This window comes from Lissotriton vulgaris, chromosome 11, assembly GCF_964263255.1.
Source record: "Lissotriton vulgaris chromosome 11, aLisVul1.2, whole genome shotgun sequence".
In the NCBI taxonomy this organism is placed as follows: Eukaryota; Metazoa; Chordata; class Amphibia; order Caudata; family Salamandridae; genus Lissotriton; species Lissotriton vulgaris.
The window spans coordinates 89,794,202-89,819,621 of record NC_141699.1 but is presented as its reverse complement, the minus strand read 5'-3'; the positions used below and the strand labels follow the sequence as shown (position 1 = coordinate 89,819,621).

At 45.3% G+C, this 25,420-nt stretch overlaps 1 protein-coding gene across 1 annotated transcript in view; it reads right to left on the bottom strand.

The window, feature by feature from the left end:
* MMP11 (matrix metallopeptidase 11) overlaps positions 1-25,420 on the bottom strand; it is a 176,215-nt gene that overhangs the window by 18,804 nt on the left and 131,991 nt on the right. The window contains exon 3 of the mRNA XM_086942745.1: positions 335-478. Within this exon, the coding sequence (XP_086798871.1) occupies positions 335-478 (144 nt within the window). The remainder of the gene's footprint in view (positions 1-334; positions 479-25,420) is intronic.

Genomic DNA, 25,420 nt, shown 5'->3' with positions numbered 1-25,420 from the left:
CCGTTCTTACACCCTCCCCTCGTCTCTTTCCCTCTTGGTTCCAAATCCCAGTACCTTTTATCTCTCTCCATTTAATTTCCTTCACCCCCTTCCAGTCTCTTTCCTTTATCTCTACCACTTCCATTTCCTTTCCTCCCATTGTTTTTTCCTGCCTTTGTCTTCCCCCTTTCTCTTTCTAAATTCCTTTCCACATTCCTTTATTCATGCCTTTTTTCCAGTCACCTGTTCTTCGTCACTTTCCCTTAGTCTGCTCATAATCGATCGTGAGCCATTCTTCCTCTTTTCCTTTCTTCTCTCCACTTCCTGCCCCTACTTTCATTCCACCATTGCTCACCTGGTGAAGTCGATGATAATGTCTGCCCGCCCCTCATGCACTTCGGTAAAGGTCAGGGAGGTCACGTCGCTCCAGACCTGCAGGGCTTCGGCAATGGTCCGCCTCACCTTGATCTTACTCAGCTGCCAGGGAAACCGTATAATTCTAAAAGAAATGTTACAATACATCAACGTATTATACGTAGGGTGACCAACTGGCATTGGTGCAAATTCAGGACGGTGAGTGTAAAAATTCAGGACGGGAGGTCAAAATTCAGGACAAAACTTCAGGACAATAGGTACGTTTTACAGACACATCAGAGGTCGCGCAATAGTATATAATTAATCCCAGCCATTTCCAAACATATTCAACCATTTGCAAACCTATCCATCGTGTATCCTTCCATCTATCATTTCACTCATCCATCCCTTCATCCATCCCCTCATCCATCCTTTCACTCATCCTCCATTATCCATCCATCCATCCACCCTTTCACCCTATCCATCTGTACACTTATCCATCCACTCTTCATCCCATCCATCCATTCACTCATCCATTCAGCCATTTACCCTTTCACCAATCCAGCCATCCTTTCACTTACTAATCCTTCCACCCATCCACTCTTTTAGTCATCCATCCATCCTCCCTTTCTCTCTCCATCGACCCTTTCACTTAGCCTTCCTTCCATCCATCCACCCACCCATCCATCCATCTACTCATCCACTCATGAATCTATCCATTGCCCCTATCACTTATCCATCTATCATTTCACTTCTTCACATTTCTATTCATCCTTTTGTCCATCTACCCTCCCTTTCACTCACTCATCCATCCTTACACCCACCCTTTCACTCATATCTCCATTCATTCACCCTTGCACTTATCAATCCATCAATCCATCCATCATTTCACTCACCCACCTACCCCCCATCATCCACCCACCCACCATCCACCCACCCACTCATCCATCCTTTCACCCACCCACCATCCAATCCACTCATCCATCCTTTCACCCACCCACCATCCACCCACCCACTCATCCATCCTTTCACCCACCCACTCATCATCCATCCATCCATCCGTTCACCCACCCACTCATCATCCATCCATCCTTTCACCCACCCACTTATCCATCCATCCATCCTTTCACCCACTCTCCATCCATCCATCCTTTCACCCATCCATCATCCATCCATCCATCTGTCCTTCCCCTCATCATCCATCCATCCATCCCCTCATCATCCATCCATCCTTCCCCTCATCATCCATCCATCCATCCTTTTCCCTCATCATCCATCCATCCTTTTCCCTCATCATCCATCCATCCTTTTCCCTCATCATCATCCTTCCCCTCATCATCCATCCATCCTTTTCCCTCATCATCCATCCATCCATCCATCTACCCTTCCCCTCATCATCCATCCATCCTTCCCCTCATCATCCATCCATCCTTTTCCCTCATCATCCATCCATCCGTTTCCCTCATCGTCCATCCATCCCCTCATCATCCATCCATCCTTCCCCTCATCATCCATCCATCCTTTCACCCCCTCATCATCCATCCATTCCCTCATCATCCATCCATCCATCCTTTCACCCACCCCCTCATCATCCATCCATCCACCCTTCCCCTCATCATCCATCCTTTCACCCACCCCCTCATCATCCATCCATCCATCCTTCCCCTCATCATCCATCCATCCATCCGTCCCCTCATCATCCATCCTTTCCCGTCATCCATCCTTCCCCTCATCCATCCTTCCTTTTATCCATCCTTCCCCTCACCCATCCTTCCCCTCACCCATCCATCCCCTCACCCATCCATCTCATCCATCCATCCTGCCCCTCATCCATCCATCCTTCCCCTCCATCCATCCATCCTTCTCCTCATCCATCATCCTTCCCCTCACCCATCCATCCATCCCATCCATTTATCCTGCCCCTCATCCATCCATCCTTCCCCTCCATCCATCATCCTTCCCCTCATCCATCCTTCCTTTCATCCATCCTCCCCCTCACCCATCCATCCATCCCATCCATTTATCCTCCCCCTCATCCATCCATCCTTCCCCTCATTCATCATCCTTCCACTCATCCATCCTTCCTTTCATCCATCCTTCCCCTCACCCATCCATCCATCCCATCCATTTATCCTTCCCCTCATCCATCCATCCTTCCCCTCATCCATTTATCCTTCACCTCATCCATCCATCCTTCCCCTCATCCATTTATCCTTCCCCTCATCCATCCATCCTTCCACTCCATCCATCATCCTTCCCCTCATCCATCTTTCCCCTCATCAATCATCCAGCTACCCTTCCACCCATACATCCAGCTATTTACATTTTCTCTCCATCCTTCCCCTCACTCATCAATCCATCTATCCTCTCTCATTATCCATTTATTCAATCTTTCATTCATCCATTCACCCTTTCACTAATTCATCCAGCCATTCACACATCCCTTCACTTACTTACTCGCCCACCTTTCCATATTAATTTTGAGCTGAGCCCTTTTGAGAAGAGGCCCATCAAGAACTTCACCCTCGCTGCAGGAGCCATTCCAGGACTGGGACAGAAGCCACCCAGGGCGGAGACTGGATCCACCACAGGGGGGAGAGGAGCCATCACAGGCGGGGGGGGGGGGGGGGGGGGAGGGAACAGGAGCCATCACAGGCGGGGGCGGGGCAGGAGCCACCACAGGGGGGAACAGGAGCCATCACAGGCGGGGGTGGACTGGAGCCAGGAGCCACCACATGGGGGGGGGATAGGAGCAGGAGTCATCACAGGAGAGGGCACGTGATCCACCAGGGTGGGCACAGGGGTGGGCATGCAGTATTCTAGTATCGTCTTGGGCTTCTCGCCCCCTCCTGCACAAGACAACGAGAAGACAGGCTCTCTGTCCAAAATGCCATCCCCCACTGTGATGTACAGTACTTACAGGAGATACTCTAAGAGAACTGATTGAACTGATTGTCCTCCATACATTGTTAATCAGTGTGGGTGCGATTGTGCCATTTCTCTATTTTATTACAATATAGACTGCATGTTTGAAGAACTGAGGTTTGCTTACAAATTAGTGACAGTAATTAAGCTCGGTGAAGAGAAGCAGGTGCTGCCTCGGTGTAATCAGGGGTGTAATCTGGCCGAGTCTAGGATGTTTGGGGCCCTGGGTAGAAATGGAATGTGTGAGCCCCCCTCTAAATAGCAGAGACATGACACATTCAGGGCTGTTTGCATGTGAATGGATGCCCCCTGCTCCTGAACCTGCAGCTCCTCCCTCTCAGTCACCTTCGAAGCACCTCTTAACAGGTCATCAAGGGCTGGAGGTGTGAGGGTTGCCATCCCGCTGTGCCTCTCCAATGCTGCGGGCATCTGAGGAGCTTTGGTGCAGCATCTGAGTGAAGAAAAGAGGTGGGTGCAAGCTGTGCCGGCTTTAGGGTGGAGCAACCGGTGCCCTGTTAAAATGACGATCAAATGGCATCCGTTAAAGATTCCTTCACGGACAACGGACAGATGGCCGAAATTACGGACTGTCCGTGAAATTTACGGACGGTTGGTCACCCTAATTATACGGCACACTGATGACGACTTAAAGAGAACAAGAACTTTGGAGGGGGGAGGAGCGTATGGAAATAAAATTGAGGGATGGACAGAGAGAGGCAGAGGATGGACAGAGAGAGGCAGAGGATGGACAGAGAGCAGGCCCGGACTGGCCGTTGCGGGCACCGGGCAATCCCCCGGTGCGCCGCATGGGTGGGGGCCGGTTTTGGGCCCTGGTGGCCGTTTTTGTTACAGAGCCGTTTTTAATCGGCCCTGTAACAAAATAGGCCGAAAACCGGCCCCGCCAAAGAGCTCGGTCGCACCCCCAGGGTGCCGGCCGAGCACTTTGCCAGATACTGAAAATACTACAGAGGTTCTGCCCACATCACCCTCCCATATCTGGGCAAGGAACATCAAAAAGATGAAAAAGTAGAAAAGATGATACTGAGGGATTAATTCAACATTTAATTTCGAACAAGAAAAAAATTAATTATCCTGTTCTGTACAACTTAATGTATAGAGGTAACTAATCACAAATTTCTAAAGACATATAGACATGCTGCAAGAAAAAAGTGACACACAGAAGAATATATATATAGAGAAAGCACATATCAACTATATACAATGCAATCAAATATATACAAATCACAATTACAATATATACAATTCATATACAAAGGTGTACCCAACGAAAGATCTAAAGAAAGACCTATCTCAAAATATACACTCCTAATTTCGAGTGATATATATCTGCCAAGGAGATCCTACAAGCGCCTGAGATGCAAATTCTCTCAAAAAACTATTTTTTGTGTGGCGCATGAATTTAAACAAACACAAATAGACAATAAAAGGACTCCTTAACACAATGGTGTTGATGCAGTCGAGGTCGCATTTCCGCCAATTGTATCTTTATGGCTTCATCAGGACAAGGGTACTACAATAATATTAAAAAACACACAGTATATCAAAAACACATAACAACGTGTCGTATCCTTCTCACCTGTCCGTGTGAATGCAGTGCCACAGTGCCCTAGAGAAAGTGCTCACAATAGAACAACTAAGTCTTCACTTAATTGAAATGGAATAAAGTCAAATAAAGTAACTCATCCAAGTGAAGCCCGGAAGAGAAAAGGGCCGGTTATGGCTCTCAGTCCGGCGGCAGAGGATGGACAGAGAGGCAGAGGATGGACAGAGAGAGGCAGAGAGAGAAATGGAGAGAGAGGCAGAGGATGGCCAGAGTCAAGTTAAATCAGGGACTTTTGTATTGCGCACATATCACATCCGAAGAGCCTCATGGCGCTTGCAGACGGCTCTGACAAGAGGATCAATGGTGGTTTAATTTCCAAAAAGCCAGGTCTTCAGCTTCTTAACCCTTTCGATGCTGATGACGAGCTCAGCTCGTCATCACCCAAAGGTGTCGTGTGCTGATGACGAGCTGAGCTCGTCATGGTGCTACTAAAATGGCATTTTCCAGCACAGGGGGGGAAAACGCCCAGCAGCCATGTGGTTAATAAAGCAGCTATGTTCAGGGATGATACGAAGAAGGAAGGGCATTTTATTCCATGTGGCAGGAGCAAGAAAGGAGAAAGCTTGGCCACCATTCCTGGAAGTATGGATTCTAAGAGGGGTCAACAATGTCTTGTTACTAGATCTAAGTTTTCTACAAGGCTGATACCAGCTTAGCTTTTGTGACCAGTAGTTAGGACCATTTCCATACATATGCTTGTGAACCAGGCATAGGGTTTTAAAGAGAATTCGCTTTTCTGCTGGAAGCCAGTGAAGGATTTTTAGACAGGGAGCAGAAGAGGATCTTCGCGGAAGGGTGAGAACTAACCGAGCTGCAGTGTTCTGAAGTACCTGGAGCCTATTCAGGTGGTTTTCATTTATTGAAAGTAGTAAAGCAATTCCGTAGTCCATTCTGTTAATAATTAGTCCCTGCACTAGGGGTTTCCGTGCCTCAGTAGGGATCCACTTAAAAACCTTCCTCAGACTGCGCATCACTACAAAACAGGTGCCAACGATGTAATTGATTTGGTTTTTCATGGACAGTTGATTGTCTGTTTCCTTGGGGGTTGGGCAAAGACCTAGATTGAGTGGCCACCAGTCATGTGTCCAGTGTTCCACAGCTTTGCCAAAGAGCATAATCTCTGACTTGCTGCCATTTAGCTGGAGGTGGTTTGCACTCATCCACTTCTCAACATGGGTCATGCAATTTTTAAAACGCTGTTTGGTTTCATTAGGGCCCGGACCCAGTGTGATCAGAATCTGGGTATCGTCAGCATAGGATAGGACATCAAAGCCGTAGGCTCTGATCACCCTTGCCAACGGTGTCATATATACATAAAAAAGTGATAGGCTCAAGATAGAGCCCTGTGGCACACCCATCTTGACAGGTCTCTCACACGCAAGGTTTTTGCCAATCTGAACAGCAGTTACGCGGTCGGATAAGTAGCTAGTGAACCATTTTAGGGCATTTCCTCTGACACCAATCTCCCAAAGCCGTTATATTAGAATGCCGTGGGAGATGGTGTCAAAGGCGGCAGACAGATCAAGTAGGACGAGGATGACTGCTTGATGTTTATCTAAAGCCAGTCTGATGTTATCAGGGACCTCGACCAATGCTGTCTCCGTACTGTGCGCTGCCCTAAAACCAGACTACGAAGAATCTAGGAGTCCATGGCTTTCAAGATGGTCCACAAGCTGTGTATTGACAAAAGATTCGAGCATTTTCCTGAAATAGGGAAGTAATGAGATGGGCCGGTAATTTAAAAGGATGTTGGGATCCGCCGTAGGTTTCCTTAAGAATGGTCTAACTCTGGCTGCTTTCCATATTGTGGGGAAATATGCTTCCGAAAGTGATTTGTTGAATTGTCTGGTCGATCTCTCCACTAATACCGGGGCAAGAATAGAAAAAAGTTTGGGGGAAATAGGGTTGGTGGGGGAACCAGACTTTATTTTCAGCCCGACAGAAGAGATCGAGTTACTGTCACATTTTACAAAATCATTCAGGATATATAGGGATCAGATAACGGATTTGGCAGAACTTCAGGATGAATGCTATTATGTTGTAGTGGAAAAGAATGATGAATAGCTATGATTTTTTCCTTAAAGAATTTAGAAAGAGCATCAGTCCATTCTTGAGAAATGGGTATTACTGACTGATTGCTGGAGGTGGTAAATTCCTTCAGAATTTGGTTAAGTTCTTTAGAGGAATTTTCTGCTTTATTTATAAGGAATGTTTTTTTGCCGCTTTTATTTCGCTAATATAGCTAAGCTGTAGTGCAGTATTTTATATGCTTTACGGTCAGCCAGATTTTTACTTTTGCGCCACTTTTTCTCTGCAGTTCTACATGTGGATTTTGTAGTTTTTAGTTGCTCAGTAAACCAGGGGGCAGTTCTGGTCTTGAACTTGACTTTACTCGGAGGGGCGATTTTGTCCAGTGCAGTCTTAATGGCATTGTCGAGGTGTTGTGCTGCTGCATTTACACTGGCTTCAGGGCTTGCCAGGTCTGGGTGGAAGTGTTTAAGAAAAAGGGGTAGAGTGATTTTGCGCCATGGCCTACGCAATATAAATTCACTTTCCAAAACCACTTTGGCTGCGGTTATGGGAATTGGATTGGATTGGATTTCTGCATAATAATTAAAATCTCCAATTAGGAGAAAATTATCTGAGGCTAGAACATGTGGCCCAATGATCTCAAGCAGCTCATCCGTGAAATCTCCTTTGGCACCCGGGGGTCTATATACTAAAGCCTCTATCCAGGCGTTGTTGGAGGATCCCTTGATCTTACAGATACTCATTTCTGTGTGATTAAAGACGAGATTTTCCAAAATGGTAATATTTAAATTATGCATGGAGGCAATTAGTAACCCACTCCCTCTTGTCTCTTTCCTATCGAATCGAGTTACTTTATACTCTGGAGGGAAGGCAGTGTGTACATCGGGAGAGGCATTCTCATGTAGCCAGGTCTCAGAGACAAAGCAGATGTCAGGGGCTCATGAGTCCAGAAGGCTCCATGTTTCTAATGTGTGTTTAGGGATTGAGCGAGCATTGAAATTTATAGCATTTCATTGCTTAGAAGCCTTAAATGTACTGGGCTGATTTAGACAAGGAGATGTAATAGTCTTCTTCTGGCCAAATGGTTGGGCTGAACGAGAAAGTTCAGGAATCCTACCTATTTCTGCCACTATGGTCTCCTTAGGTTTTATCAGGGGGGTGTTAAATTTTTATATTTCTTCGCAGGAGTATTTAAAACATTCCATTTTTTCTGACTCCGGGATGTTGCAAGAAAAATAGATTACTGAAAGATGCAGGGGTCCGGGCATCTGGCGACGGTCAGGCGCGGACGCCACTGCACGCGTCCGCGCCCTTCTCCTAGTTAAGTAGGAGATGACGTGAGAGAAACTGTATTCGCTGGAGGGGTTTTGTCCTACAGGACCAGGCAGGACAAGTTTACAATATAAAATAAAGATTGCCTGGTCTCGGGTTCAATCGCTGTTTTTTTATTTATCAGCAAGTGTGAGCTCTGTTATGTAGTTTTAGAGACTCATTGTTAATTAACTTTTTTTCAAGTGTTTATCTTACTTGTACATTTGCAGTAAGAGGTTATAACACAACCTGAAGCAGTTCTTACACATAAATCATAATTCAAAAAAACAATTGTGCATGGAAAATCATAACAACAATGGTGTGCATGACCATTACATACATAAACATGAATTTCAATCTTTAAAAAGGTACACCAGAATTTTCAACAATCAGTCTTAGGTCATATTTCGTTTTGAGAGTTTTTAAGACTGACACACTATGGGCATCTAATTTATGCAAGGTTCGAGAACGTCCTAGCAGCGCGGGACGTCTTTTTCAGTTTAATGCCTTATAGTGGAATAGAAAATAAATCACATGTGGAAAAGCGGACGCGTTTCCAAACCCGGTATGGATACTCGGGTTTTTCTTCAGGGCAAGCCTGGGTACCTGTTGGGTTAAAAATTATATTTTAGTCTCTACTCTTTCTCATGATTTTTGCAAGTAGGTTATATTGGATGGGGCATGTGGTACCTGTTTGTTTCAAGTGCGCGATGTCATCATTATCATTCAGATTTCCTGACCTTGACTCTGTATCAAGAGAAAGGAGACCATAAGTTGTCACTATGTCTCACTCTCTTTTGGCTACATGGGCATGACCGAGTATTTAAAGTGGCTTCACTTACTTATTTTGAAGGTGTGTGGGCGTCAGTCACGCTGGCTTTTTCGAGCGGGTGCTGGCAGGGAAGTTTCCGCGTTAGGCGCGTATTCCTTGCTGGGATTGTTTCTTTGTTTCAATCGCTTGTGGCTACAAAGTTGACAAGAACGCTCAGATTAGTTCGGCGTTTTGCTTCAGAAATGACAGCTGAGAGCGCGAGGTTGCAAACGCGAGGCTGTAGGAGCTCACCTTTTTAGATTCAATCTCGGAGTTCTTTCGACCACACTGACTCTGCCGGACTTCACCCGGAAGTGCACAGGTTAATCACCTGACATAACCCGCTGGTGGAGTTATGGGAGTTGAAGTGCGCTTTATATAGGGATTAGAGAAAGCTAAAAGAAGCTAATTCTTTCGTTTTCATTGAAGGCAGGATGGGTGCTCCAGAATGGGCGGTGGCATTACATGAGGGCTCAATGAATGTTCCTTTGTAATTCAGATAGTTCATTCATCCCCTCAACTACACAGTTGAACTTGAGAATTAAGTAGGCTTCTCGTTGTAGCAACAATGTTTCTATGTCTCCTCCTCTTGATGGAATTTTAATTCCTGACAGGACTGTCCATTTAAAGTCTTTTTCTGTGTGTCCACTTTGCGTGAAGTGTTGTACCATTGGGGCTGTTAGTACTTTTTGTTTGATGCGGGACCGGTGTTGGGCCATTCTCTGGTTTATTTGCTGACTAGTTTTCCCAATGTATAGTTTGGGACATGGACAGATAACCGCATACACCAAGTTGCGGCTTTTGCAGTTGGTAAATTCTTTATGGAACCATTTCGTATTGTTGAATTCGAATTCAGTGCCTTCAATTGTGGTGGCACACGAGACACACGTTCCACATTTGTGATGTCCTTCAACTGGTTTCAGTCGCCATAGTGTGCGTAAGTCTGTTCTAACTTGACTGACTCCTAGGTCTGCCCTCACAATCTGTTGTCCAATGCTTTTGTTCTTTTTCAGGGCAAAAAGTGGTTTCTGCATTGGCATCCCTAGCCCAGATAGCAGGTGCCAATTTTTGAGGATTATAGATTTGAATTTATTGGTGTAAGGCCCGTAGGTACTAACACAAACTAGTCTGTCTACTTGGTTTTTTCTGTTTTTTAAACAACAACTCTTCTCTTGGTGTACACCAAGCCCTTTTGATGGAGTGCTTTAGCCGACAGCATGGGAAATGAGGACACGCCGCAACTACTACAAGAGCTAGCTGAAACATCCATAGTTAACTTGTCGGAGAAACAACTTACCATACATGAGAAAACGGTTTTAGAGTTAGGGCTCAAATTTGTCCCAGCCACGCATATGGATTTGACTAAACTAAAGATTGAAACACTCGAATTTTGTCGGAAACTGCGACTACAGGCTTTCTTTTTTGACAAGGAAAATGCAAGGGTACTTGAACCCTCTGGCCTTGCCAACAGGTCTACATTCATTCCTCCCACACACTTGGTCCCGAAAGAAATAATCACGTTCGAACAAGCTGTTCTCTCCTCTATTACACAGTTGAGCAAACAGAAACCTTTTTTGAAAAAGAACTTGACAAAAGAACAACAAAAAGCCATCCATGATTTAAGAAATGATGATACAATAGTGGTGAAACCTGCAGATAAGGGGGGAGCACCAGTAGTGTGGGCAAAAGATAAATATGTCGCTGAAGCACATCATCAAATTGACAACTCTGAGTGGTACAGAGCATTGAATGAAGATCCCACAGAACAGATCCAAAATGAAATAAGCTCTAAATTAACAGAAGGGTTTGACAAAGGCATCTTAGGTCCAAAAGAGTTCAATTACTTACTCAAAAAGAATCCACGTACCCTGGTAATCTATTTTTTACCCAAAATACACAAACACCTCACAGAACCGCCCGGGAGACCTATAGTCTCCGGGTGTGATTCTGTGCTAGAGCCATTAGCAAAATATGTTGATGTGTTTTTGAAGCCATTTTTGGGTCAAGTAAAATCTTACTTAAAAGATACCATGGACTTTATCACCAAAGTCGAAGGGGTCCCATTTGATGCGAACCAACACCTAATGGTGTCCTTTGACATAGTTTCCCTATACACACAAATTCCACAAGAGGAAGGCTTAGAAGCGATTGAATTCTTTCTGGAAACCCGCCCCAAACCACACAGAGTGCCCACTGAGTTTATAATCGATTTAGCTCGAATTGCACTAAAGAGGAACTACTTCAGGTTCATGGACACGTTCTACGTGCAGGTGAAGGGGACCGCCATGGGGTGTCCTTACGCCCCGGAAATGGCGGTCCTCTTCATGGCCTCGTACGAGGAACGGTTTGTGTACCACAATAACCCCTATCAGAACCACATTTTAAATTGGTATCGTTACATTGACGACATCTGGTGTCAATGGAAGGGTTCAGTTGAATCCTTGATCCAATTTCATGAATGGCTGAACATGAGACATCCGGATATAAAATTAACTTTAACCCACAGTACCACCCACCTAACGTTTCTCGACGTTGAGGTTGGTGTACAAGATCAAAAACTCATTACCACGTTACACCGCAAATCCACAGACAAAAATACTATCCTCCACTACCGAAGCTACCATCCCCAAAGTTTGAAAGCTAACCTCCCCTATGGACAAATGCTAAGGATTAGGAGGAACTGCTCTAGAAAAGAGGACTTCACAGCACACTCAGAAATTCTCAGTAACCAACTTAAAAAAAGAGGTTACCCTGACAAAATGCTAAAGCACTCCATCAAAAGGGCTTGGTGTACACCAAGAGAAGAGTTGTTGTTTAAAAAACAGAAAAAACCATTAGACAGACTAGTTTGTGTTAGTACCTACGGGCCTTACACCAATAAATTCAAATCTATAATCCTCAAAAATTGGCACCTGCTATCTGGGCTAGGGATGCCAATGCAGAAACCACTTTTTGCCCTGAAAAAGAACAAAAGCATTGGACAACAGATTGTGAGGGCAGACCTAGGAGTCAGTCAAGTTAGAACAGACTTACGCACACTATGGCGACTGAAACCAGTTGAAGGACATCACAAATGTGGAACGTGTGTCTCGTGTGCCACCACAATTGAAGGCACTGAATTCGAATTCAACAATACGAAATGGTTCCATAAAGAATTTACCAACTGCAAAAGCCGCAACTTGGTGTATGCGGTTATCTGTCCATGTCCCAAACTATACATTGGGAAAACTAGTCAGCAAATAAACCAGAGAATGGCCCAACACCGGTCCCGCATCAAACAAAAAGTACTAACAGCCCCAATGGTACAACACTTCACGCAAAGTGGACACACAGAAAAAGACTTTAAATGGACAGTCCTGTCAGGAATTAAAATTCCATCAAGAGGAGGAGACATAGAAACATTGTTGCTACAACGAGAAGCCTACTTAATTCTCAAGTTCAACTGTGTAGTTGAGGGGATGAATGAACTATCTGAATTACAAAGGAACATTCATTGAGCCCTCATGTAATGCCACCGCCCATTCTGGAGCACCCATCCTGCCTTCAATGAAAACGAAAGAATTAGCTTCTTTTAGCTTTCTCTAATCCCTATATAAAGCGCACTTCAACTCCCATAACTCCACCAGCGGGTTATGTCAGGTGATTAACCTGTGTCACTTCCGGGTGAAGTCCGGCAGAGTCAGTGTGGTCGAAAGAACTCCGAGATTGAATCTAAAAAGGTGAGCTCCTACAGCCTCGCGTTTGCAACCTTGCGCTCTCAGCTGTCATTTCTGAAGCAAAACGCCGAACTAATCTGAGCGTTCTTGTCAACTTTGTAGCCACAAGCGATTGAAACAAAGAAACAATCCCAGCAAGGAATACGCGCCTAACGCGGAAACTTCCCTGCCAGCACCCGCTCGAAAAAGCCAGCGTGACTGACGCCCACACACCTTCAAAATAAGTAAGTGAAGCCACTTTAAATGCTCGGTCATGCCCATGTAGCCAAAAGAGAGTGAGACATAGTGACAACTTATGGTCTCCTTTCTCTTGATACAGAGTCAAGGTCAGGAAATCTGAATGATAATGAGGACATCGCGCACTTGAAACAAACAGGTACCACATGCCCCATCCAATATAACCTACTTGCAAAAATCATGAGAAAGAGTAGAGACTAAAATATAATTTTTAACCCAACAGGTACCCAGGCTTGCCCTGAAGAAAAACCCGAGTATCCATACCGGGTTTGGAAACGCGTCGGCTTTTCCACATGTGATTTATTTTCTATTCCACTATAAGGCATTAAACTGAAAAAGACGTCCCGCGCTGCTAGGACGTTCTCGAACCTTGCATAAATTAGATGCCCATAGTGTGTCAGTCTTAAAAAACTCTCAAAACGAAATATGACCTAAGACTGATTGTTGAAAATTCTGGTGTACCTTTTTAAAGATTGAAATTCATGTTTATGTATGTAATGGTCATGCAAACCATTGTTGTTATGATTTTCCATGCACAATTGTTTTTTTGAATTATGATTTATGTGTAAGAACTGCTTCAGGTTGTGTTATAACCTCTTACTGCAAATGTACAAGTAAGATAAACACTTGAAAAAAAGTTAATTAACAATGAGTCTCTAAAACTACATAACAGAGCTCACACTTGCTGATAAATAAAAAAAACAGCGATTGAACCCGAGACCAGGCAATCTTTATTTTATATTGAGAAACTGAAGCGCTACTGTGCAGCTTCCAGTAGTGCGGCCGGAAGTGAGTGAATGCCTAGAAACGACCCTGCGTTCAAGCGGCACAAGCCGTGACGGACCGGGGTCAAAGGCAACAACTAGGAGCTGGGCAGGAGAAAGATAGGCAACTTAGTGAGGCGGCGCAGATAGCTAAAAACAATAAAAAATGTAGGTAAGATACAAAATTTCAATTACAAAGTTTGTTTCATGCGAGAATTACCATCATGTGAAACTGGGACACAGCGAGGAAGTGGTGCCTAAGGGACTCCTTGCCCTTCATAAATGGTTGCAAAAACCATTTTTTAAGAGCAGGCATTGGTCCCACGGACCACTGCCCACTCTTAAAAAATAAATTGAAAACTTTCCCTTTTCTTTTTTATACACATCCCATTTTCCTTTAACCCCTCCCATGCTCATGACGAGCTCAGCTCGTCATGAGCCACGGTGGCCGTGTGCTCATGACGAGCTCAGCTCGTCATAAAGGCCGCAACATTTGCACGCGGGGCTAAATCACCCACTGTGCTGAGCGTTCTAAAGAAACGGGTGTTGTCGTGATGAGCTCTGCTCATCATGAGCACACGACCACCGTGGCTCATGACAAGCTGAGCTCGTCTTGAGCGCTGGGGTGCTATGCGCTCCCCCACACCCCCCAGCACAGCGGGGGAATTAGCCCCGCAGGCAAGGGGTTAAGGAAAACGGGCTGCATTAAAAAAATGCTTCTTTAAAAACAATCACACGCATGGTCTACTGACCCCAGCAGGCCACATCCCTGGGATTTTAGCGATCAATGGGTCGCAAACAGAGACCTACCTCAATAATATTTGTGCGACCCACTGGGAATTGCAAATGAAACTCAAAAGAGAGAAAAAGAGGTTTTCTGATTGCGACTCGCAGGAAATAGCAATTAAGAACACAGTATTTCAAAATTTCGTACATGTGGCACTAAATCCTGCTGAGCTCTTCTCACCAGACTCACTGACCCAGCCTGTATAAACATGACCCAGAATATGTATAAGTGTATTTTTTAACAACATCCATCCAAGTTCAATGACCAATTTAAGGTCTCAGTAAGCGATAATTATGTCAAGTTACATAATGGACACGGAGTAGATTTGTATCAAAGGGAATGTTGGATGGTCAAGCTGTGAATGAACTAAAGTAAACTGAGAGTTGTAGGAGTGCCATGATGATGACAGATGCTGAGTGTTTGAAGGGTCCGACAGAGCATGAGGGGGAATGTAATGGAGCAGATAATGGACGGCAGATGGGTTGTGAATATGGTTCTTTGAGGTTCAACTAACCAAGAGTGAGAAAATCCTGCAACTCTAAACTACTCTGGGGCATATTTACAACAGAACGGAGAAGCGTGGCGCTAAGTTAACGCCATGCTTCTCCATTCTGAAAATGAAGGTATGCACCGAATTCACAAGAATGCAGGGCACCCACGTGTTTCTCCTAGCGCTGGCGCTGAGTTCAGCTGCCTAGTGCCAATGCAGGCACCCTTGCACCATAGTGCAAGGGTGTCCGCGTCGGGGGAAATGATTGTTTATGTGCAGGAAGGAGTCCTTTCCTGCACATAAACAATCATTCATGGCGTTTTGAAATTTCTCTGTGTGCTGCTTAATGCAGCACACATAGAAGTTGCAAGACGTCATTTTTTGGGGGGATTGCTTATGTGCAGGAAGGGTCACCTGCCTGCACATACACAATCAATGGCAATTTGCTATTTCTATGTGTGCTGCACAAAGGAGCAGACATGGAAACAGCAAAGACAATGAGAAATAAAGCATTTCTCCTCGATGCGCCAGGGTAAGACCAGGTTTTCACTAGTCTTAAGTTTGGCGCTGCCTCCTATTTACGCCAACCTTGTAAATACGGGACATCATCAAAATCAATAGGTCTTGCGGTGGAATGCCCACCGCGACACCCATTGACAGCCCCTTCCATGCTGAGTGCAGTGTGAAAGGGTGCCTTATTTACAAGGGAGCGTTAAGTCCCATTAAGTGGCTTAACGCTGCCTTGTAATTAAGGCAAAGCCCCTATTGCCGTCACAACGTCACTGAAAGAGACGTTGTGGTGGTGATAGGGGCTTGTAAATATGCCACTATGTGTGGTAATTTTTTACTCCTAGTAGGTATGCACATTTCTTACAATACTCTGATTAGATTTTATAACACTGTGTTTTCATAGTTATATTATTGAATATTTATTCTATTCCTGAATGCTTCATAATGAAAAGACCACATAGTTATTGGTTTCTTTTTCTTTTGATTTCTCAGTGTTTTTATGTTATTTCGTGTTTAGAAGGGAAAGAAACGTGATGTAGTACACAGTGATATCACTAGTTTCATTGTTACAAGACTAGATTCAATTGGGTCTCTGCTTATGGTCAAAGAGACTTCCTGTGTGGTTTTGAATAAATATGTTCAATTCTAAAAGATCTGGGAATCCGTGATTACTCAAAGTCTCCCGCTTTGGGAGTTTGTTTCTAAAAAACAAAAGAAAGTTCAAATGTTTGGTGCATGGCTGCCAAAATAGACTGGGGCTATGCACCAAACATTTAGTGCAGTGAAAGGAAGAACAGTTACCGCAGTTCCCCTCAATGTACAAAGATGACCACTGGGCCAGCATTGTGCTCTAAATTTGGTGGATGGTGTACCCTCAAGATGGCAGAGGTAATGTCTTCTGCCATCTCGATGGACACTACTCTGTCTACAAAACTCAAAATCAGGCCCTATTTTCTTCTAGACTAGAAATGATGTGCACATAATCAGTGTACTAATTCTAATAGTACTGAATAATATAAGTGCAATGTTGTATTCTGTGTTTGTACTCTCTCTTTAAGATTTACATTCTCTTTAGAACTTTATTGTAGGGGTGTTCTACATCTTAGCTTGTCAGGGCATTTGCCTGTTAGCTTGGAGAGGGACACCAGCTTATCTCTGTAATGCTGAATAAACATCTCTTATTTAGTATATTTACTGGTTGTGGACATTCTAGCTTCCCCTACAACAGATGGCGATGAACCTCTAGCAGGAGTAAAAGAGGAACAGAAATTTAGAAGAAGTTTAGCTGGTGTAGAGAACCACGCGTGGAAATCGAAGAATATAGTAAGAAATCGAGTAAAACGAACGAAAGTAATCTTTGTCAAAAGAAGAAGAAATTGAAGTGAAGTCAAACCCGTCAAGAGGGTGAGAAAGCTTGATTTCCGAGAACGAATCAGCAAAAGAAGAAGTAATTATCAAGCAGAAAAGGAAAAATTAAAAGACGCACTGAGGTCGAAATGTGGAAAGGCATCGACAAAAACTTCTGTGAGTTTGAAAGATTTTTGATATCAAAAGACATTGGATATGCCTGAGGAGTTGTACAGATTGAATGCGACATTTAAAATTTGAGAAGTAAACATACCAAGTTTCGCCGTTTAAGTACGAGCTGAGAAATGTGTGCCACCGCTGAGGATCGCTTGTGACGTGATCGCTGGCAAAAGAGTTGTAGGACTAAAAAACAAAAGGCGGGCGTATCTCTTCACCTTATTGGCCCGCCTAAACCTCGGGCCGGTCTTTCTGTCCTATATCCGCCTCCTGTATACCAATGTCACGGCGTCGGTCCGGGTGGCAGGCGCGGTCTCAGGACGCTTCCCAATCGGCCGCGGTACGCGCCAGGGTTGCCCGTTGTCCCCATACCTATTTGCCCTGGCCATGGAGCCCCTCGCGGCGCGGGTGCGGCTAGATGCCCAGCTGCGTGGCTTTGTCTGGAACGATACTCTTACAGATAGAATTGCACTCTACGCGGACGATGTCCTCCTGTTCCTTACGGATCTGCGGCGCTCTGGCCCTCGAATCCTGGAGATCATGCGGGGGTTTGGCGAAGTCTCCGGGCTTACCCTTAACCTATCTAAGTCGACCCTGTGGGTTCTGCATGGCGGAGCGGTGGCCGACGATTGGGCTGCTGATCTACGAGTGGCGACGGACGGCCTGAAATACTTGGGTGTTTTCCTCTCGACTTCGCGGGCCGTGGCCTGGACGCGTAGTGTCCTACCGGTGTGGGAACGGGTCCAGACGGATGTCAAAACGTGGTCCAGGATGCCGCTTACGATCTTTGGGAGGTCGGCCATCTTTAAGATGGTGGCGCTGCCGAGACTGCTGTACCAACTCCAAAATTTCCCGCACCCTATCGGCATGGAGTGGTTTCGCCAGGTGAACTCTGTGCTGGGCCGCTTCCTGTGGGAGGGCGGAGCAGCCAGGGTGGCCCTCAAGACATGTTTTCTATCCACCTACTGTGGTGGCTTGGCCACGTCTGATCTCCTCTCCTACTACCAAGCATCGCATCTGCTTGTTCTTAACGATTGGTGGTATGGGGATAGGAGTGATCCGGCATATGCCCTGGAAAGGCATCTTATGGGGGACCATACGCTCCACACAGTTCTATACTCGGCACGTATACGCCGTGGGTTGCCATCGGTGACAAGGGTGGTCTTTGCAGTGTGGCGGCAGTCCTTGCGCCGCATGGGCTGGTGGGGCAAGTTGATGGCGGAAACGCCGCTGTGGCACAACGGTCTGCTTCCAGAGCTGGCGACTCTGGCTGGGTTCGAGGGTTGGGAGACTATTGGGATTACTCAACTGGGTCACGTCGTGTCCGGCGCAACCCTCAAGTCCTTTGCAGACCTCCGAGTGGAATTCCAAATGCCTCAGTCCCAGTTTTTCCGTTACCTACAGCTGCGACATGCCCTCGCCCCAAGCGTTGCCGGCCTTGACTCCCTTCCGGAGTTTAGCCCAATTGAGGCGAAAGTCTTTATGGGCGACCTGGGAGACAAGAAGGTTTCCAGGATCTACCAGACTCTGGTTATTCACTGCTCGTCTACTCTCAGCTCCCTCCGGGAAGCCTGGGAAGTGGACGTGGGCACCCTGGACGAGGACGACTGGAGAGAGGCCCTGGAGTCTCCCCGTGGCACCGCTATCGCGGTTCGGCTCCGTCTCATACAATTCAAGTATCTACATCGTGCCTATTACACACGTGAGCGACTGTGGAGGGCTGGTTTGATTGAGTCATCGGAGTGCCTGCGATGTGGGGAAGTGCTTGGCACCTTGTTGCACACAGTATGGTCATGTGGTCGCCTGGCTGGCTTCTGGAGGGGTGTATGGAATTGCCTGGCTGAGGTCCTGGGCTGGGATCTTCCCCGTACCCACCGGCTGGGCCTGCTGCACGTCATGGACGGGGTTGGGGGCAACCTCTATAAACGTCACCTATTGCTTCTGGGCCTGGTGGTGGCTAAGCGCGACTTGGCTCGGGCCTGGAAATCTGTGAGGGCCCCCCCCCCTGTCGGCATGGAAGGCGGGACTGGACTATTTTATGGGTCTTGAGAAACCAATTTTTGAGGCGCGGGGCTGCCCGCGCAAGCACTTCAAGATCTGGAAGCGGTGGGCTGACTATCGTGGCCTATCCTTGGAACCCCCAGCGGAACCGGAGGAGGACATTTGATCATAGCGCTGTCTCTGGCCCTAAAGGCACATCCCAGGTTGCTTCATGCCTGCTTCTCTTATATGAACCATCCCTGTGTTGCCTCTGTACATGTGTGGAAAGGGGGGGGGGGATAGTGGGTACGGGTGGGGGTGTAGTTGGGGTTGGGATGGGTAGTTGGGATTTTAAAGCTGAGCTTCATTGATACTTGCTTAGTATTTCTTGTGTATGTGATCCGTACATTGATCTTGATGTGGTGACCTTGGTGTGGGAAGGTGCCTCATGCTTGTCATTCTTTTGCTCAATAAACTTGGTTGTGAAAAAAAAACAAAACAAAAGGTAACGCACAGTACGTAAAGACGTAACAGCGCGTAGCGGCCATCTTGAGTGCTACCAGTGTAACCTAGCAACGAATTTCTTCGTGAATGAGACGAAGGACATTTAAATGTATTTCGTGAAGGAGGTACACGGAAACGACCGCGTCGGAATCCAAGGAACAATTAAGGAGTGGTAAAGTGTCGATATATATTTAAACCAAGAAACGTTTGTTACTAAAAGAAAGAGAGGAAAAATATTGCGGTGAAAGTTATTACAAGTAGAGCTTGAAGAAGTATTATTTGAGACACATGTATAGTAAAGGAAAGTGAAAGGTTCAAACCTAAAGATAAGAATTGATAGAGTAAAATAGTAAATATGGAAAGCCATAATGTGGTGATGCCACCGCCATTTTTACAGGAAAGTGGTGATCCACCAATTGAATGGGAGGAGTGGATCAAACATTTTAGAGAATTACATAGAGGCATTAGATGGGAAGGACTTCAGTGCTACAAAGAAAAGAGCGTTATTATTGAGCACATTGGGGAAGGAAGGACAGCACGCATTCAAATTTTTACCTCAAGGAACTAATGCAGATGGAAGAGTTATTTCTAATGTTGATACAGAAGCAAAAGAACGTTTAAAGAAGCAATATTCGAAGGAGGTGAACATTGTGATGGCAAGACATAAGTTTTATACCCAACCGCAGAGGCAAGAAGAGACAGTTGATCAATTTGTCACACGACTGAGAGAGTTGTCCCTAAAGTGCAATTTTGGAAACATCAGAGATGAGATGATACGAGATCAACTCATAGTACAGTGCAGGAACAAGAAGATGCAGGAGAAACTGTGGGCTGCAAAGAACCCGTCACTACAAGATGCAGTGGAAATTGCAAAAGTTGTTGAGGAATCAAGTGCGTGTATGAAAGAGATGGAGCGCAAGGAGAACATGAAGGAGAATGTTTTGTGTGTGGAACAGGCCGAAGGAGTTGCAGCTGTTGGTAGTAAAAAAGGGTATGAAAAAAGCGAAAGGAGTGTAGGAAGACCATTCAACTTTAATTCAAATGGTACGGATCAGTACAAAAGCAGGGATAAAATACGCACAAGATGTGGTAGCACATACCATACTGCTGATTACAGGAAGTGTTTTGCTATAGATAAAGAATGTAGGAAGTGCGGGAAGAGAGGTCATTTCAGTAAGATGTGTAGGTTTAGCAATAGAGGGAAAGTGGACATTCTAGCTTCCCCTACAACATGCAACACTTCCCACTATTACAAGCAACTAATTTTGAGCTCTACGGAGTAGCATGCTACCCATCTGCAAACTGCTTCAACACCTCTTCAGCGGAAGAAAGTGCTGTATAGATCTACAATTCAATACAATACAGTCGTAATCACATTTACAGCACTTCCTAGTACAGGTAGCAGCGGGCATCATCTTCAAAATCAGCAGCATCGTTTACAAAGGTACCACAATTAACACACCCGCTTATCTTGAAGACAAGCTCACCATTTCTGGTGGGTCTCAGCCCACCCATAAACAGGACACCATCAGACTAAGAAGCATAAAAAAGAAAAACCAAGACAGCAGGCCTTTTCCATCTATGCACCCAGGATCTGGAACAACATCCCCATATATCTAGCAGGACCACCCCAACACCGCTCCAATTTAGAAAATAGTTGAAGGTTCACCTATACATAGAACACTGCACCAGAATGCATTAACCATCCACAGTCCAGCTTCTTCTCCTCTTACTGCTTTACTTCATTTTTGTCTTTGACCATGCACAGCGATCTGACATCTTTTTGCTAGGTTAGCGCTATAGAAATACCATCTACATGCATTGATACATACATCAGGAGTGCCCGATGTAGGTAAGCGCGGTGGGGTGGAGGCAGTGTGGGGGGAGTCGACAGATGACGATGAGGGAAAATTAAATTGAAAAAGGAAAACCACTTACCTTGCACTCGCCGACTCGACGATGCGGCAAACTCAAGGTAAGTGGTTTTCTTTTTTTATTATTATTATTTGATTTTATCTGCTACTTCTCTGTTGACTCCCCCACCGCGCTTACCTGCACCGGCCGCTCCTGACATACATGCTGAACAGCTTTACTGTCAATCCTTCTGCGTGCTAGTAATTCTGGGATTCAAGGTAAGGCCTTAGGTTACCACCTTGTGTTGGCATCATGTACAATAAAGCGCCTGAAACTTGTCTTTTTAGGTCTGACTTGAAAGAACAGCTTTCGCCAGCCCGTAGGTGAGCAACAGAAAAGGATCCTAATGAAGCAGTACTAAGGGGTTTTGGCTCTGCCTATATGTTAGTCTCTACATACTTTTAATTAGGTAGAAGGCGTGTGCTTCCCTTTAAATGGAGTGATAGTATTGAAATGATTGCCCGTGCCAAGGCTTATGCTCAATATAGACAGTCTGAATTTGGTTATGGCGACAAGCCATTGACAAAGGATTTAGACCTGATTGGATCATTGGGAAAAATATGTTAAATGCCACAGGGCTGCTCTTTTCATTATGAAAGGGTGTGGCAAAGGCACTAGGCCTGGTTTATTTATTGTGAAAACACATCAGAAGGACAATAGGCCTTTAAAGGTTGATTGTTTTTATACTGTGTTAAAGCCTGAAGACTAGTATTTGTTACATCTCACAGATTACCGCAGTAAGCAAAGATGTGTTTGCTGTTTATCCTCTCTGACAAACTCTGGGGGTAGAAGAGTTGCACTGTAATAATCCCTTGTGTCCCCTTTTGGGAGGGTAGTGTATTGTTTTGCCAACTGTAATTTGGTGCATCTTTGCAATGTTATGCCTGAATGCCCGATGGGTCGCTCCCTTGTAGGAAACTCTATGCTCAATTCAGTGGGCTTGAGATGGTTATGGTGACAAACCAACGATAAAGGCTATGATACGGATTGGTGCATTGGGAGAAGGTATGGTGAATGCTATTGGTCTGATCGGTTTATTATGAAAAGTTATGAAAAAGGCTTAATTTACTATTAAAAGCAGATGTTAAAGGCAATAAACCCTTATTAATATTATTATTCACCTTTATTACAGTAGTTATCATTGTTGAAGTTCCATAGTAACTGCATGATCGATATAACAACACAACATAGGCAAAGGTTTTTTTGTGTCTCTTTTTGCTCTTCGACTTTCCACTCTTGCCTCAGTCTGCATCTGCTTCAGAGTCCCAAACAGCATTTCAAGGGTTACATTTTGTGATTTCTGCCTCCCGTCCTTTTCTTCCTCTTCCTGTCCATTTTCCTGATAAGTCTCTGAGGTAGCAGAATAGTCCCACGATAATTTCTTATTCATACTACTCCTTGACCCTTTTCCAGTTCTTTTACCACCAGCCCTCTTTTTCTTTTTAGACTCTAATTCCCTGGAGCCCTTACTTGTATCCGAGTCCGAAGTCTGTTCAGTGCAACTCCCTTCCTCTTCAGTTTCTTGTTCACTGACATCTGTAGTATCTGAGCCCTCATTTACTGAAAAGAACTCTGGGGAGCCTCCCCTCGTGTTTCTATCTTCTCTTCCATTCTTGCTGTTTTTGCCAATGTCTCGATTAGGATGTAGCCCTTGCTGGTCCCTTAGGCTCTGGGTGCTACCCCATCTCTGTTCTGAGTGCTGCATAGGTCGATTATTTGGCTCTATCTCCACACTTAACAAAGCGTCTAGCATCTGCATGTTGTTATGCTTTTCTAACTGCTCTGTAACATTGTCCTCATAGCCGACATTCTCTACAGCCCCTTTGCTCACCTTCACGTCTTCCATGTACTGTCCTGCTTGCAGCGCGCCGTCTCTCGTATTGTTCAGTGGTTGCCCAGAAACCATGCCTTTCACGCTTGTGTCCTCGCGGTCTGCTGCCGCTGGCTCGGCTTCCGCGTTCAACTCACTCTGGGCTCCTGAATCCGTCAGCGGTACCACAGCCTTCCCGCTCACCATTTCAATCTGATGGGGCTCGCTCCGCTGAAGCACTATCTGCGGGACTGCTGGGGGCGCTTTCGAGCTGAAAGACTCCGGTAAGGTTGCCTGCCGCATCTGGTCTTTTGCGATCACTGCTTGTACCCGCAGGGTCTTTCCGTCCGATTCCATTGACACTTCTTTTGTTGTTTTGATCACAACCGATCGGGTCTCCGGTCTCACCTCAGTCTTTTTCTCTTGCTTCTCAGGTTTCTTTGTCAATGCATTCTTTGACGATCGATTAGGTAACTCCGATTGTTTTTTTGAGGATAGAGCTTTTGGAACTGCCCCCTCTCTAGCTGCAGCAGCTGAGCCTTTAGTCGGCCCTGCGTTTGCTGGTTTATCTTTGTCCACTTTGGCTCTTTGGGACATCTTGAGAGATACTTTCACGCTGCTTAGCAGGCTTTTCCAACACTTCAGCCAGCTTTTCACCGTCTTTGTTGAAAGAACCCTCAGCCAATCTGGTTTAAATGTTTCTGTCGTATCACGATATACCAGGTTAGCCAGAACCCACATTCCTGTATTCACCAGTCCTTCCACATCCTAGGATAGGAGAGAGGGAAAAAGCGACTTCTCTCTACAGAGCTACGTCGGCCATCTTGCCCTGTGTCTTGAGGGGAGAGTCTCGCAAGTTGAGGAAAGGACAAGCAGGGTGGAAGATGAGGTGACAGAATGGCAGACTTTTAAATCAGAACAGGAGAAAGTGGTGGAAGACCTCCAATGGAAGCTAGAAAGTTTTGAGAATCGCCAAAGGAGAAACAATGTGAGACTTTTGGGACTGGAGGAAGGGAAGGAGGGACAGGACCCCAGAGGATATGTGGTTAAGATACTGGAAGAAGCTTTTCCAGAGTCAAAATGGCACTGGGATGTTGAAGTGCAGAGAGCCCATAGATACCCGATGTTTATTAAGAAAAATCGGGGGGGGGGGGTATGAGAACGAGCGACCAAGAGCAATGCTGGTATTCCTAGCTAATTTCTTAGCAAGGCAGGAAATAATTGATAAGGCTAGGCCTGACACAAAAAAACAGTTGACGGCAATACTTTTTTCTCTAGGCCTGACTTCTGCCACGTTACTGTGGAAAGAAGGTGGAAGTTGAGACAGATTATAGGTCCCTTCCAAAAACAAGGGGCGGAGGCTTATCTGTTGTTCCCTTCAAGGTTGAAAGTAATTAGGAGAGGCTATACTAGAATGTTTACATCTGAGATAAAAGCAGCGGAATATCTAGCAGAAATTACGGAACTTGATAAAGGAAAGGAGAGGAGAACCAGAACCAGAACACCATCTAGATCCCCTGTAAGAACCTCACCAAAGACCCCATAAGATGGTAACATTAACAAAATGTATAGAGCAATGCTTGACAGAGGTGAAATAGGATAGGAGAGAGTAGCGATTCTGCAGACTACAGGGGCTACACATAGGCCAGGATTGGCCTATTTGCCTGTAGCGAGGGGTGGGGGGGGCTCTTAAAGGGAGGGGGGTAAGGGGGGGTGGGGGGGGGTGGTGGGGAGGGGAAATAAGCACGGTGATTTTGAGCACAAACATGGTGAAGGCAAAAGAATTAAAAAAGATATATGGAGCAAGTTATACAATGGAATAGCAAGAAGAAATATGGGGAAGAAAATAAAGAAAATCATTAAATGTTGTTGGCGTAGGTGTGAACAGGAAGTAGGAATAACTATGAAATATAATGACCTGTAGAATAGTTTCTATAAACATTTGTGGACTTAATGAGCTAAATAAGAGGTTAAAAACCGCTTCTTTGTTAAAATCGCTAAAACCTGATCTAGTGTGCCTCCAGGAAACACACATTGAGGGCACCAAGGCTTACCTATTGGATCAACTTGGTTTTAATGTTTTAACAAAAACTAATCAGAATACAAAGACGAGGGGGGTGGCGATTTTGGGCAACAGACAAGATACTCT